The sequence below is a fragment of the Lampetra planeri genome, chromosome 37 (assembly GCF_965212315.1).
Source record: "Lampetra planeri chromosome 37, kcLamPlan1.2.h2, whole genome shotgun sequence".
Taxonomy (NCBI): Eukaryota; Metazoa; Chordata; class Hyperoartia; order Petromyzontiformes; family Petromyzontidae; genus Lampetra; species Lampetra planeri.
In genome coordinates, this window is record NC_136143.1 from 4,817,220 (window position 1) to 4,833,736 (window position 16,517).

The 16,517-nt window shown below is 48.9% G+C and overlaps 1 protein-coding gene across 4 annotated transcripts in view; it reads left to right on the plus strand.

The window, feature by feature from the left end:
• Positions 1–16,517, plus strand: part of LOC144730955 (2-(3-amino-3-carboxypropyl)histidine synthase subunit 1-like) — a 108,988-nt gene that overhangs the window by 10,223 nt on the left and 82,248 nt on the right. For 3 of the 4 annotated variants that reach the window (XR_013587879.1, XM_078611842.1, XM_078611841.1), the window contains exon 3: positions 9–72. Coding sequence is in view for 3 of the 4 variants with exons in the window: in XM_078611842.1 (XP_078467968.1) it covers positions 9–72 (64 nt within the window). In the remaining variant the exon portion in view is untranslated. The remainder of the gene's footprint in view (positions 1–8; positions 73–16,517) is intronic. The other variant, XM_078611843.1, reaches the window with a different exon arrangement.

Genomic DNA, 16,517 nt, shown 5'->3' on the forward strand with positions numbered 1-16,517 from the left:
TGTTGCAGTGGCGCTGCAGATGCCAGAAGGGCTCCTCATGTTTGCCTGCACAATTGCTGACATAATTGAGAGGTAAGGATGACAAGGTCATGTGACTCTCCCTCCCGTTTCCTGCCACGGCTTCCTGTGGAGAAATGATGCACTCTTGGGATGTTGTTTGCATTACGGATGCATTACGAATGCAAGTTGTTGTTTGTGTTTGCTACATATGTTCATGGGTATGCTCAATGTCTTGGCATTGTTTTTTTTTATTTCAACAATACGATGTTTTCTTACCATGAAACGGTTTTAAAATGTAAAAAAACGAAACTATTTTTATTTTACAAGGTAAGGGCCATTGAGCTATACAGCTCTTTTTTAGAAGCTGCCTGGTCGCAAATGATAACCCAACGAAGTGGCCTTTCGCGTGGGAATTTATAGCAGCCAAATACTCTCAACGCTGTTGATTCTAAATGTTGAAGGAAAAACCGGAGGAGCCGGAGAAAAATCCACACGACCATGGAGAGAGAGAGACATGCAAACTCCAAATATACAGCAGGCGTTAGGGTAGTTAACATCTCACCACCGTGGCACACCGCGGCAAGGGAAGTCGAGTTAGCTGTGAAAACGAATCTCTTCTTGAATAGAATTGTGACCTTTCATTGTGAGGGTCGTGCAAAATCGCGCAACGCGCCCGCCCGATTTCTCGCTAATTTATTAAAAATGTCCACCGCGTTTCGCAGTCCCGCGGGAAGGTGCGCGAATGTAAGTTTTTTTTTTATCCATGCCGTGGCATACAGTGCGGCGACGGCGTTCCAACCTGACGCTTGCGCTCACCGTGGGCGTAAATAATTCATGGGGAACGCGCGGCGCGCTACTCCACCGGCAGTGCCGCTGCACGGGTGGTCGCGCCGCTACAGACCGCGGCCGTGCCGCGGCGTGTACACGCGTGACGCGCGCACGTGCGACGAGTAGCGTGCACACGCGTGACGCGCGCACGTGCGACGCGTAGCGTGCACACGCGTGACACGCGGACGTGCGGCGAGTAGCGTGCACACGCGTGACGCGCGCACGTGCGACGCGTAGCGTGCACAAGCGTGACGCGCGCACGTGCGACGCGTAGCGTGCACAAGCGTGACGCGCGCACGTGCGACGCGTAGCGTGCACAAGCGTGACGCGCGCACGTGCGACGCGTAGCGTGCACACGCGTGACGCGCGCACGTGCGACGAGTAGCGTGCACACGCGTGACACGCACACGTGCGACGCGTAGCGTGCACACGCGTGACACGCACACGTGCGACGCGTAGCGTGCACAAGCGTGACGCGCGCACGTGCGACGCGTAGCGTGCACACGCGTGACGCGCGCACGTGCGACGCGTAGCGTGCACACGCGTGACGCGTGCACGTGCGACGCGTAGCGTGCACGTGCGACGCGTAGCATGCACACGCGTGACGCGCGCACGTGCGACGCGTAGCGTGCACGTGCGACGCGTAGCGTGCACACACGTGACGCGCACACGTGCGACGCGTAGCGTGCACGTGCGACGCGTAGCGTGCACACACGTGACGCGCACACGTGCGACGCGTAGCGTGCACGTGCGACGCGTGACGCGCACACGTGCGACGCGTAGCGTGCACGTGCGACGCGTAGCGTGCACACGCGTGACGCACGCACGTGCGACGCGTAGCGTGCACATGCCCCGCCGTCGATTATTTCATTCGACCGTAATTTCTGTCTTGTGTGTTCATTACGACCCGGCAGCAATTCATTAATTCGCTGACCAACGCTCGTCGGTGCGTTCAAACCGATATTCGATCCTCATAGCTGGGGCTATATGGTAAAGGCATTTTTTTTTTTGCCGCTGCTCGTGCTGCCTTTACAGAGGTGCACAAGCACGCGAAATGAAACAACTCTACATTCGTCAGTAACACTGCCCTGACGTTTGATGGCACAAAAAATCGTGAGCTCTAAAGAGCGGGCCCATTTCCTGCACGTGATTTATGCGCCGTGAAGAAGAATCATTGCCCGAAACGTCGCCTGCTATGTTGCGGTGTTCTTGAAAAATGTGTTGACTTTATTTTGTTGATTGTGCTTTTATTAATGTATATTCATTTTCCAAAGACAAAGATCCCCTGTATAGCCTTAACAGACTGTTGGGGAAAGTGCGGTCGGCACGTCACACGAGGGGGTGGGTGGACAGCACCGCACCCGACCGCCTTTGTCTCCCTAGTGGCGATGTTTACGCATGCAACTAGTTACTCATTTGAGGCTGAGTCTACCTATTGGAGGCCCAGGACCGGTTCTGATAATCGTCACTTGGTGTTGGCCATGAGCGGGAATCAAACTCTGGTCACTGGGTTCGTAGCACAGCGCGCTAACCACTACACTGCCGCTCCCCACATTAACATACACATACGCCCCCACTAATATTTTTGGCGGTTATTTATAGTGGCGAAAAATAATTGTTGTTATCTGAGCGACGGAACAGAAACCTTTTATTTGCGACTATTTCATTTTCATAAAAAACGAAAATTTAAATCGTATATATTTCTATATCGCTCACTTTTGCACATCCTGCGCAACTTTATCCCGGCTCGTTCCGTGCCCCCCTCCCCCAGTAACCGCACGCACGGCCCAACCGCGCTCCCGGTAATGTCCCCACCGAGGGGTGCGCACTCCGTTTTGATTTCCTACGACGTCATCCAGAATATCAATTCCGCTGCTCGCGCTCCACCTCCGGGTTTTTTGTTCTTTGTGCGGTGCCCGCTCTCGCTCGCTCGCTCTCTCGCGCGCTCATGTCTCACTCTCGAGCCGCCGATCGTCGCCGTTAGGTTTTAGTCGGCTAGCCAATTAACGCGCGCAGCCTGTACCCTTTCGCTCCTAATTGTGGGTGTACCTTAAATAACGGGTGAATTTGCACGCACTGCCACACCCCCCACCCCCAACATGAGACACCTTACACGAAGCACACTAATACACAACGTGAGACACTCCTTACTAACAACGACACGCACAGCAATAGGTTTTGCTTTCCACGTCTTTTTTCTTCGAACGCGTTTTCCGCGTAACAGCGAGGCGAAACCTGCGGTCGTGTCCGACGTTAAATTGACGAAGCGACGACGCATCGGCGTGACACCGATATTTTCCTCATGGGTCCGAATTTCGTTCCCTGTGGGTCTTGTGGTGGGGGGGGAGGGGGGGCGCTTGACCTCAAACCGGACCGTTGTGACCCAGCGAGCGCCGCCTCTGTCCACGCAGCTGGTGGGGGGGTACAGCTTGCGCCCGCTGCTGGTCTAATGAGCCTCTGGGGAGTGCAGTTATCCCCCTGAGCAGAGCCACGGCACCGCACGTCCACTGCCCCAGCTTGGCATGTTTAGCAAATTCACTGGATCACTTATCTCTCGATAGCAATGTCAATGAGCAAAGACAAAGATCTACCCCCGCCCCCCCCCCCCCATGTAGCCTACGCAGGCTGTTGCACCAAGTGCTCTTAGCGGAGGAGCGCCAGTGAAGATGGGGAATGTGAACGGAGAGGTTGCGGTTGGACGTGGCCAGCCCCGTGCCCCCGCCGAACTTTGTCTCCCCCCGTGCTGATGCTTACACACCGCAGACGCGCCCCGGGCAATCAGTTGAGGCTGAGTCGACCGAGGAGAGGCCCGAGACCGAGACATGTGTATGACAGAACCAACAGCTGCCATTCGCCACCACGCGAAGGTGACATAACCGCAGCTCTTGTGCCATGCTAGGTGCACATTGAGGCCACGTGAAGTCTCACTGGTAGGAAGTCATAAGGGATGCCCAGGTGTTATTGGTTAATCAAGACATATGTATACATACAGAATCAGAAAATGTTATCATACTAGAGGAATCCGATGAGCTATAAAGCTCTTTCACACAGATATCCACTCGGGGTAGATTAGAACGTCACAACAACAAACAATACAAAAACACGACAGGAGTACAAAGGATAGGAAAGGTAAACAAATCTCCATATATATAAATTGCAAAGTTGTGATTATGTGTGTCAGTTCAAAATGTTTAGCGATCTTCCCGACATGCAACCAACTTGAAATTTGCCATGTGGGTACTTTCCAGACTGTATACCATGAAAACATTATTAAATACACTTGTGTTTTTTTTTTTGGGGGGGGAGCTCAATAATGCATATATTTTTTGCACGGCAAGTGAGCTGTGACGTCAAATCTGTCACGTGACCCGCGCATGTGGAAGCGTAACGCGGTGTAGTGTAGTGGTTAGCGCCGCTGCGCTACGAACCCGGCGACCCGAGTTCGATTTCCGCTCACGGCCACCACCGGTAACGATTATTTTAACCGCTCCTGGGCCTCCCCTAGGTCGACTCGGCCTCAAACGAGTAACTGCTGTGGTGTGTGAACATCGCCACTGGGGACACAAAGGCGGCCGGGCGTGGTGCTGTCACCCACCCCCTCGCCATTTATATAAGATAGATATATATATACAAATAAAATTAAGCAAATGTTTTGTTTTATCTTACCAGGTAAAGACCACTTGAGCTATTAGCTTATTTTTTCAGAAGCAACCTGGCCGCAAACGATAGCTCTTCCAGGGCGTCTCTGAGGCTTTTGCTTCGTTGAGCTGTCAATTGTGGCCAGGTCGCTTCTGAAAAAAGCAAGCGAATAGCTCAGTTGTCTTTACCTGGTAAGATAAAACTAAACATTTGCTTAGTTTTATTCGTTATATTTTTAAGTGATTTGTTTACCTTTCCTATGCTCTACACTCTTATCGTGTTTTCGTGTCGTTTGTTGTGACGTTCTTACCCGCCCCGACTGGACATCTCTGGGAAAAAAGAGCTTTATAACTCTTCTTCTTGGTTCTTTCGGTAAAGTCACGTAGAAGGGAAATAATAAAATAATAAAAATACAACATAATAGATTAATTCTCACGACGTTTCGGCCACAACGCAAGCAGCCGTCCTCAGGTGAAGAACAGGTCTGTCGGGAAGACAGCGTTTGAATGACAGACCTGTTCTTCACCTGAGGACGGCTGCTTGCGTTGTGGCCGAAACGTCGTGAGAATTATTTTATTGTTTTATTTTTATTATTTTATTATTTCCCTTCTTGGTGACTTTACCGAAAGAACCTAGAAGATGAATCCCTGCAGTCACGAAAGCAGCTTTAAATCGAAAAGCTTTATAGCTCATCGGATTCTTCCTGCGATGTAGAATAAATATTCTGATTCTGATCCTCTTGAGTGAGGAGCTCTCCGCGGGCACTCCCTCTCGTGGAGAGGCCCTTCCGCCAACAGTGGCGTGAGCAGAACAGTTGCAGGGGCTGCACCTCTACCTTTTACACGTTTAATCCTCGCCTTTCTCTGCTCGCGCAGTATTCATTTTCCTGCGCTGGGCGCGGCGCGCAATGTCTGCTGTGCGCGCACGCACACGCGTGTAGGTGTATTGAGCAGACAAATTAAAATGGGCAGTTCACATGCCACTGCGACTCTGCAGCCGGCGGCAGATGGAGAAATTGAAAGCGAAGTCTGAACGCTGAGGAAACTGGGGAAATGGATTACCCGTGCAGGACGTTGATTGGAAATGTAATGCTGACAAAATCTGTTGAACAAATTCGGGCTGCGTTTTGCATACATTTGCACTATTTTTGGCATGCTACGTTTTCCAAATGTTGTATTACCGTTGTGCGCTTAGTTTTAAAATGACAATTGTTTGGGTTGGCAGGGGTGTCCCGGTGGTCACAGCCGTGACACGCCGCAATTACCGACTTGGGCACCCCTCTGCTCGGAGTTTCTCTGTTCAACCCCCCCACCCTACTTGATCTGCACGGGGTTGCCTCCGGGTTCATCCACAGATTAAATGAACAAATATATGTAAACAATGCACCGTGAAGTGACATTTACCAAACACATCCCCGATGATGAAAAAGTGTGCCTTGCAAAATCGCTGTGAAAAGTTGCCAGGGCCCTCCTGAGAGAGGGAGGCTTGAGACCGTGAGGCTTTTGCTGGCTGAACAAGAATACAAGTGAAATAAAAAGGACACAAAAAACAATGTGGAGTTCATTTTAATGTGCAATTCTACGCAAGCGTGTATGCCACGTGTGTGCGCGCGGTGTGTACGTTTCTGCAAACTATGCGCGTGCGCACTTGGCATGACAACAGATTTTGCTTCAAGCACTGTGGGAGTATTGTGTGGCAAAATCAACAGTTATCTCCCCACAGAGCCCCATTTTGCATGCAGCAATCCATAAGACAATACCCGCATATATCTTTTGTTGCAAAAAAAGCTGAACACATTTGTCAATAGCACTGTTTGGCTTTAAAAGGAAAAAAAAACATGTATAAATAGGAAACATTTCAGGCATATGGCTCTTCTTCATAGCACATACATTTTTCAACTCTTATCCAGTTTGTCTCTCCAGCCTCTTTATGTCCTCAGAAGAAGGCCCATTGCCCGAAACGTTGCCTATTATATATGGGTTTTTTTTCCTTTTAGGCCTGCGCAGTGTTATTGACGAATGTGTTGAGTCTTTTTTTTTTGTTTCGTTATTTGTGCGCTCGTACACCGCTGCCAACGCGGTATCGCCAAATAATTCACGTCTTTTTTCGCAGTCCATCTTCCAAACGGCGACCAGCATTCACACCGCTCTCACGCTCGGAATCTAAATGTGACGCGCTGCGAGAGGAGCGGGCGGAGCGGCGGCGTAGCGGCTACGGCGAAGCGCGTTACCCGCCAGCCGCCACCTTTCACACGGGGGGGGGGGGGGGGGGGTGGCGGTCACGTAGCCCGGCGGTGGCGCGTGTCACCGCTTGCTGTTGCGGACGTTCGCGGTTCGACTCGAGCGTCGGCCCTGGTTAATACCGCTCTCGGTGGAAGACCGAGGGGCCCGTCTGCTTTGCCTCACAGTGGCCGTTACAGGGTCCCCGTGGTGTCATTCGCAAGGGTTGGCCATCGTCGTGTGTGCCGGTGGTGTCACGGTACAAATTAGCCAAATTGGAAAAATACACACAGCTAATTACGCAATAGGGATTACAAAGACAAAGGTCCCCCGTATAGCTTCAACAGATTGTTGGGACAAGGGCTCTTAGTGAGCATCTATGAAGGTGCTCACGAATATGGTGAAGTACATTCAACTTAAACTAAACTCAAATGATTTCCGGCCGTCATTCAACCTGCCGTCGACTGACCCATATGCGGATTTTCCTGAAAAAGGCCAGTCGCTTGAAACGTCAACATCTTCCTTTACTTCCGGTGCCGGTAAAAAAACTTATAATTCTAATATACTCTACATTTTCTTGGTTCTTTCGGTACGTGACTTTACCGAAAGAACCAAGAAGATGAATCCCTGCCGTCACGAAAGCTTTAAATCGAAATTTATACTCTACATTTTATATAAAATGATATATACTCTACATGTACCAATATTGAATATCTATAATTCTCCAATCAAGTGCATCTTAACAGAGTGTTTAGGTCCAACTACATGATTTATCTGAAGTGTAAACTTGATAATAAACCAGAAGGCGTATTACCTAACGGAGTGTCTTAATTGTGTTAATCAGTGTTGCTCTAGAAGCCTACGCACTCTTTATCTGCTCAAGGCAATGACTCGTAGAGTACCAATATCGCTCGGATTTTAAAATGCTGCGCAAGTCAGAGGGGCAGGGAGGGCGGCGGCGGAGGAGGAGGGGAACGGTGCCACGGCGGTCGACGCTCGTGGCGCAACCGCTCTCCCCACGTTCACATTAGGTGTTAGAAATCTAACGTCAAAAGTGGTTTCCTGCTCAAATGAGCTGTGAGCCATCGGTGCTCGTCTCCCGTTTCACCGCCCTGATCCAGCCATGGAAATTCCACATTCCTGTGATGGGGGGGGAGAGTCTATCCATAGGATGGCCGCTGTTGACTTCCCCACGAATTGGCGCTCATTGTACCGGACCCCGGAAGTGTAATGGGTCGAGTGAACACCCCAAACGGGACTTGAACTCGTGACCTTCCGATCGCGAGCCGCTCGCTCCCTCTCCCGCTCACTGAGCTGCCTGGCCATTGTCGCGCTCTTTGTCCACCGTATTGAATCTACGAAGTGAATGCCAGTCTCTGTTTGCTTTGAACATTGAGACCTAAAAGCGTTTGACCCTGCCGCCGCCAGTGTGCGGTGACGGAACGATAAAATCAATTTGCGCGGCAGGAGCCAGAGGGATCATCCCATCGTGGTACGGCGGCGAGAGACGGCGATGGCTTTGGGTGAGGGGGGGGGGGGTAGAGGCCTCCATCCAGCTGTGGATAGACCATGACTTGAAACCTCTGGTGAGCCTGGCAGGGCCCAGGGTGTGAAACAGGACTCGCTTTTGTGAAATGCGCAGAGCGCGCAGCGCAAAGAATAACTCGCGACGTTAATCACCGATACTTTTAGTTTCAACGAAATATGAAAAAAGGTACCGCTATAAATTGCCCTATTAATTTTCCGCAAATACTTCCCGCCTTTGCAACTTACCTTGGTTAGTGGAGAAGAACAATTCATGTACAGAGGCGTTGGTTTGATAAAGACACCCTTACAGAAATAAAAGTTTGATTGAATGATTAATGCTTTAGGTGACGCCTTTAAAAGCGACAAAATGTCTTTATTTTGCACGTTGTTACGGAACAGACTGTAACTGTCGCATAAGAACATCACATGGCAGATGCCGGCTGTCTCTAATCACGGACCACACAGTAATACCACTGTCCGCTTCCTTCACTTTAAGTTTGTGGTTCTCTGTTTGAGTCTGTGGGTGTCTGTGAGTTTATGGATCTCTGTGTCAATCTATGGGTTTCTCTGTACGTATATAGTTTCTTTGAAAGTCTGTTTTGTATGGGTCTATGTGAATCTCGGGATGTCTTTGTAAGGCTATAATCTATTTAAGTCTGTGGGTATCTTATGTAACTCTGTGGGTCTATGGATATTGATGTGAATCTATGGGTCTAGATTTGAAGTTTTCGTGACTGCAAGGATTCAAACTCTTTGGTTTTTTCGGTAAAGTCACGTATGTAAAAAATAAAATAAATTAAATCACGTTTCGGGCGCAACACAAGCATCGTGATTTAATGTATTTAAATTTTTTTATTTTATTTAATTTATTTACATTTTTTGCCTACGTGACTTTACCGAAAAAAACAAAGAGTATAATCTATGGGTCTCTATGGATATTGATGTGAATCTATGGGTCTCTATGCAAGTGTACAAATCTCCATGCCAGTCTATGTAATCTCAAACCATGGGCTACATAGTAATGCCACTTCGCGCTTTGAAAATTCAATTTGATATTCACCAGGCTACTCTTGAAGTCCCCTATTAAAGTCTGTGAGCCTCTTTGAGTCTGTGGATCTCTATATGAGTCTACGGGTCTCAACGTAAGCCTACGAAACTCAATTCGAGTCTGCATTAGAAACCATGGGCCACATATTAATACCACTTTCTCACTGAGATCATTTAAGCCTATGCGTCTCTACGAATCTGTGGGTCTCTTGTGTGAGCCTGCGAATCTATATAGAGTGTGTCGGTCTATTTAAGGCCATTTGTTTCTACGTGAGCCTATGGATATCCATGTCGGTCTTTGCAATCTCAGACTGTGGACCACGCGGTACGACCAATGCCCACTTCAATTGTTCGCTGGCTCACCTGCCAACCTCGAAACGAATGCAAAGCGACGCTCTGCCGATCAGCTCGCCACCGCCACGCGAAAGAAAGAATGGGTCAAACCGCCTGGCGATTTGAAAAAGAAAAATCCAACGCCGAGTCACAACTGCAAAATCAAAGGAGAGATTAAATCTGGCCTCGACGGCAGCCGGGGATGTTCCGTTACACGATACGGAGGGTAGGGCCGGAGTGGAGTGGTGGTGGGGGGGGGAGAGAAACGCGGGCCTGCCTGGTTGGGGACGCGCGTGTAAGAAAGGGAGCTCGTGTGTTGTGCCACGGGGGGATTAGTGTGTTCGCGGGCTCTGTGTGAAAATGACATTTTGGTGTTGATAAGTCCTGTTGAAAGCAGAGATTTTTTTACCAGACGGCCGTGTGTGGTTGTGTTTTTTTTTCTTCTCCATATTTTTTGGGCCTCTGCTCCAGCAACCCACAATGCACGTCATGTTTCAAGGGGGGAAAATGGCAGGGTGTGGGGGTCTTGGTAGTGGGGGGCGGGGAGGCAGGGAAGTGGTGGGGGGCGACGGGGGGGATAAGGAGGCACCAAGTGCGTTACGCGTTGAGCTGCGGTGAGAGAGGTGGCTTGCAGCGCGCGAGAGGCTTGCGTGCTTGTTAAAAATAAATTATGGGCACGTCTCGCCAAAAGCATGTTATTGTGTACAAATGTGTACGTGTGAGTGCATGCGCGCGTGCGTGTTGGTGCATTCGTAATACACTCTTGTTGCGCGATATTCATATGTTTTTGTCTGTTTGCTTATTCTGCGTATTGGCATACCTCCTGCTTGCATACATCTTGTCACTTTTTTTTTGTGTGTGCGATGACTGCGTCAAACCCAGTCGTACGTAGCGATCATATCTGGGATATTAGAGAAAGATTAAAAGAACGTTGCTTATTCAGCACGATCGAAATTAGGAAGCAAATACCAATTTACTTTTTGTGTTGATCATTATTATGATTTACAGCAGCGCTCTGTCAAGCCACTGGCGACTAAAGGGTTGAAGACGCGTTGTTCGGCTGGGGGCAGGGGGGCGTTGTTTCACCATATTTCACCACACTGACCCGTGTGGTTGGTGGAACCGGTGGGGGGGTGGGGAGGTATGGACTGGTTCAGACATCACTCGCCACCAATGTTAACCACGGCCAGGTGTTGAACTCTGGATAGGTTCAGATCGTCATACGTTAAAACCGCTGTGCCACCAAATGTATGACAACAACCGCCATTCATCACCACGGCGCTTGTGCCAGGCTAGGTGCACGTTGAGACCACGTGAAGTGTCGAACACCCGCGCTGGCAGGAGGTCAGACCCACGTGCCACGGGTCGACTGACTGAGATGACTGGCCGATACACCACCTCTCCCCCCTACTGTGCCAACTTGCTGTGTTTTAGCCGCCCGGCGCTCCGCTCCTTGTGAGCGTCGCTCCTCTACCCTCCGTTGTTGTTGGAGGGCGACTGCCTCCAACTGCCCAGGAGCATCCTTCACGAGCCTCCTCCACAAAGGCCGATTTTGACACCGCTGGTACCAGTCATTGGCAAGTCCACTCAGCTCCACATCCTCTTGTACCACATCACTCCATCTATTCTCTAGCTCGTGCCGCACCCATCTAGCCCTCTCGATCCGGCTGAACAAAAGCTGTATCGGCATGCGGTGGCTGGGCATGCTGTCTACATGACCCAGCCAACGCAGACTTGCTTGCCGGAGGAGCTCACCGATGAGACTTTGTCCAGATCTTTTAAGGATTTGTGAGCTCCTCACAGAATCCAGCCTGGCTAAACCCAGGATGGATCGTAGGCAAGCCAGCCTAAATGTTTCCAACCGGCGAAGATGTTCCATTAGGGGGGTCCACGTTTCGCAAGCGTAGAGAAGTGAGGGCATGACCGTGGCCGAGAAGACCTGAAGCTTCGTGCGGAGCGACAGACCAGGTAGCTTCCACACAGCGTTACGCAACCGATGAAAAGATAATTCCGCTCGACTGATTAGGAGTGAGATCTCTATGTACATCAGCATTATTAAATAAGGAAATAAATTAATACGAATACATACAAGACGGTGTGTGCTCGCAAGAGGGGGGAGTTCCCACACTTGACCTCACCACTTGCAATCTGCCAATTGCCTTAGGGGCGCCAAGGTGTGGCGAGATGTTAACTACCTTGCCTGTTAGACAGCAGGTTGTGTGTTTGATCCCAACCATGACGCCTGCTGTATATTTGGAGTTTGCATCTTCTCCCTGTGGTCGTGTGGATTTTTTTCCGAGTCCTCCGGTTTTTCCCTCCACATTTAGAAACATGCGAGTGTTGGGCTGCAATACATTTTCACACGATAAGCCACTTCATTGAGCTATCATTTGTGGCCAGGACACTTCTGAAAAAGAGCTTTATAGTTCAGTGGGCCTTACGTGATAAAATACAAATTTGTTGAATAGTTTATTTTAACTGCGGTGTACTCATTTGTACTGCTGGGGTGGACAGAGCCTGGGTGAGTGGAGGATTAAAAAAGAATCTGCACCATCGTTTCAACACAGCCGCACGGGGGGATTGAATGGAACCGGTGATTTCTGGATTGAAATTACAGTGCACTGCCGACCATTGCTCCACCGTAGCCTCCCTGTTGATGGATTCATAGGTGTGTAATGTAACCCAGCAGGTGACCGATGGCGCAGTGGTTAGCGCGCCCCGCTCCGAATATGACGACCTGAGTTTGAATCGCAGCCACGGCGAAAATGGGTGACTTCAAAAAATCTCCACGAACAATTCGGCCTTCATCCGGCAGTGAATTCACAAAGGAGCGGCTGTAAGATATAGGACTAAAAACCAAAAAGTGTATTTGTGTTTTTTTTCTAATTTGATCGTGCTAAATTATATCGACGTATAATTTAATCTAAAGTTTATCTCTCCAGCATCTAATAAATAGATTTGGGTGTTAAATGTGATTATAACCGAGTGTTAATGTAATAAAAAATAATGACTTTCTCAACAATGGGAAAAAAAAAACACTTAGAAGCAACAATGAGAAATTACACGTTACCCAAACTTCCGGAAGCCGTCATCAAATACACGCGCTAATGACCCTGTGTAAAACATTAATAATTTTTAAATATTAACACCAGATAATGCTTCCTTGAGGAGGACGAATTATATTTCTTTGTGCAGTTTTTTTGGCTTGCAGCGCATGAGGTGTTCATTTTACAAAACGCGAGACAACGTCACGTATCCGTCTGTCACACACAACCGCCTTGGTCTCTTAACTGCGGTATCCGCGCACTGCGTGTGGCTCTCATTTTCGTCAAGTGTTCGCAAAATCCGACCTTAACGGCACGCCGTGGTGCGTTCTCAAATCTCGTTCGTGCAGTCCCTCGCTTCCGAAGCACAGCGGAGATTTTTTTTCTCCATGCGTATGAAAGTTTTTTTTTCTGTATTTGGGTTAGATCGCTTAAATACAAATGTGTCGTTTACCCGCCGCCACCCGACACAGCCAATTAGTAAGGTTTTTCTCGTACATTAGCACAGTAAACACAATATTTACCATTCATATTTACAATTTATTTTTACATGATCAAACCCCCCCCCCAAAAAAACCTTCATGAATAATATTGGTCGCGAAAACCTACGGGGGTTTTTTTCGCACATGTAACGTAGTCTCCGCTTTCTTTTTCTGTCCCGTAAACCCATTTGTGTGCGGCGTAATTTGTAACAAAATGTTGGCAGATGTTCAGATACATCTGATCCTGTTACATATCCGGCTGTACTTGAGCCCCCCCCTCCCCAATGAGCTGGATATACCATGTTTTTATTGTACACCTTTTCGCTCACAGCCAGTAGGCCTCCCTCACGCATAGGCCTCTTCTTACTCTTAGTTCTTTCGGTAAAATCACGTAGGTAAAAAATAAAATTCATAAAAATGAAACAATAAAATCACGACGTTTACCGAAAGAACTCAGAGTATGAATCCTTGCAGTCACGAAAGCTTCAAATCTAGGCCTCTTCTTGCCATGGATAGTTTTGCCGAGTCAAACAAAAACGGTAATAACTTATCACGAGTTTGGGGGAGAGGGGAATAAAAATTTTTTTACACACAGTAGGTATCGCAGCCAATGTTTGGATTCATAATTAGCCTTATTATGATCTGGACCAAATTTGTGTTGGGCATTTTTAATATCTGCTTTACAGCTGATTGGTTGTTCCTGTGAGGTCATAACATCTGGGCTTAAGAAGCCATGGACTTCAGGTGACGCGGCTTTTGTAACTTCCTGTAATTGTATTTTGACTTCCTGGCTTTTCCGGAAGATGCTATCTATGACGTTGCGTCAAAGCGATACGTCGTGTGACTTTTTTTTGTTCATTGTGGTTGTGAAAATTGTCTCCTCAACTCGCCTCTGATCTGAGTGAGCCTGAAACAATAACAATCATCATAATCGGCACATCCTTCGACGCCTGACAGTCAGTTTGGCCGTGTCGGGTGGTGGAGGGTTCTTAACGACACACATTTGAGCCGGATCATTACGTGGCCTGACCGCACAAAATCTATGAGCCAGAAACAAAGTAAGATGTGGTATTTCCGTTCTGCGTTCTTCCCACTATTAGGTGGTCCCCTATGGAGATAAAGACTGTGAGTCGATCAATAAAGTATATGCCACTGTACGGGATATGAGCGTGCTGGCGGAGTATTGGACACTTGCTGGCGGTGATTGGCTTTGTTCTCTCGCTGTAATCCTAGCCAGCGGGACCGACATCGGCTTAAACCTCTGCCGTGATATCTTCACCCGCCGATTGAATCCGTGCATTATTGTCGCCGATCACTGTACCCGGCCGCGCATGACGAAATAATTACCCGGTTATTTAACTGCTCGCTTGGGGGTGCCGTGGGAAAACATGATTTTTTTGTTACTTTAACAAAATCGGAAGTATATTTCCCGAGTAAATAACCCGTTGAGCTCCATAGCTCTTTTTTCCAGGGTGACTCGGCCAGCAGACAGACAATTTGAAACGTACAATCAACTTGGGGTGGGGCAGAATCAGAATCTTTATTTACCTGTGTATGTATATTGAACTTCTTTCGCACCGTATGTAGCCAACCGTGCTAGTCAGAGGTGCGGAGGGAAGGACAACAAACCAAACACCAAAAGCAGTTCTAAAAAACTGGCAACACAAGTTCGATTCCCGGCCACGGGTAACATCAATGGTGAGTGATATCAGAACCACTCCTGCCCTTTGCAGCAACCTTCACTTACCAGCGTGGTGAAGTCTGGTAAAAATCTAACCTATGACTGCAATGGTGTTGGGATAGGCTTTCACCCGTTGGTGGATTGAAACTGGGCTGGGGTTTCATTTTATGATTACTGTAGCACGCTTTCCCTCAATAGAATCACGATGCTATATTAACACACGGCAGGAAGGATTGCAGTCGTCGGGACGTGTCCAAACACGTTACGTCCCTTAACCTGCGTTGTGTTTTGGTTGTCGGGTGACGTCGAGGCTGAGAGTCCGAGGCACATTGCTACTCCCAAAGCGGTCCAGTGCACGCTCGGTAATTTAAAATTCAGTTTGGATTTTGTAATATATATGTGAAATCTGCTGACACAACAACGAAATAAATAAATAAAACTCTCCTACTTACAGACTGTTAAATAATGCACGACCTGCACATGGGTGATTTAAGTGTTGGCGATTGTTTTTTTTTAAAGGACGGGCACTTTACGAAGCGGTTCCCCTGGTTCATTGTGATGTCTCCCTAAGTATGAATAACAAGGTGTAGGACTGTTAGCGCCGTTTCTCCCGACACGTTTTTGGCTGTCCGGGAACCGTTGGCGTTCACCACCGAATCGTAAGAATCCTGTCCGGTCTGGCGTGGCTTGGGCATACGCACAATCCCGCTGTGGTTTGTGAAGACGGAAAATAAATATACATCGTGTCGCGTGCACCAACACCGTGAAATCATTGTTTTAGCCCCCCGTTGCCCGTCGTCTTCCTGTTATACCATGCGTGCGGCGGGCCTTTATCAGACGACCTTAAACCCCGGAAGTCAAGCAGGCCACTTCCGAGCCTTCAATGCCACCTGGCACAGATGCAAGTCGCAGGTGGGCCAGCTTAAGAAAACAAAAACTCTGCACCGAGCTTCGTGAGAAAGATAGCCCGTGCGACGGCGCATTAAGGAGATATGATGTGTCACGCTGACAGATTGGTGTCGTAAGTAATTGTGACAAGATATGAAGCGCGTGACAGCGCAAGCACAAGGTCAGTGATGTATGGGCACTTCCAGTTGCGTCCCCGCAGGGAGACGGAGCCCGCGCGGAGGAGGCATCGGCAGGCCCCAGCGCGGCATTGAGTATCTGTGTCGCAGAAGCGGTTTTGTTGTGCATGAGCGATTGATTCCTCCCGCTCGTATAGAAAGCCGCGCATGATCGATGCGTATAAATAGAAATCGTGGTGGTGGTGCTGGTGGGGTTGGTAGTTGGCGGGGTGGGGGGGATAGGAGGCGGTGGTGGCGGGTAGGGAGGGAGGGGGGGGTTGTAAGTAGCTCAGAAAATGTGAAATGACAATTGATTGCAATAGAAATTGAAACCTGAAATTGAGCCGTGCGCGCCGCAGTTCTGGCCTTAGGAATAGAATGATACATTCTGCAGTGGCCGATGATGATCGCGACTCGTTCGAAAGCGCACCTGTAATTTTTACAAGCTACGTCGACGATTTAAAGTCCCAAACATCACGCAACCTCCGGTGCCATTGCAAAGACCATTTCCTGAAGCAGTGCATTGTGGTCCTTTTCTGTAAAGTCTATTTGTCTTCGTGCTGTCGCAGCGGTTGGCACACTGCGCTGTAAACCCCGCCCCACCTGAGTTTGATTCCCGGCCACGGCTAAGGTCAGTGGCGAGCGATGATGTC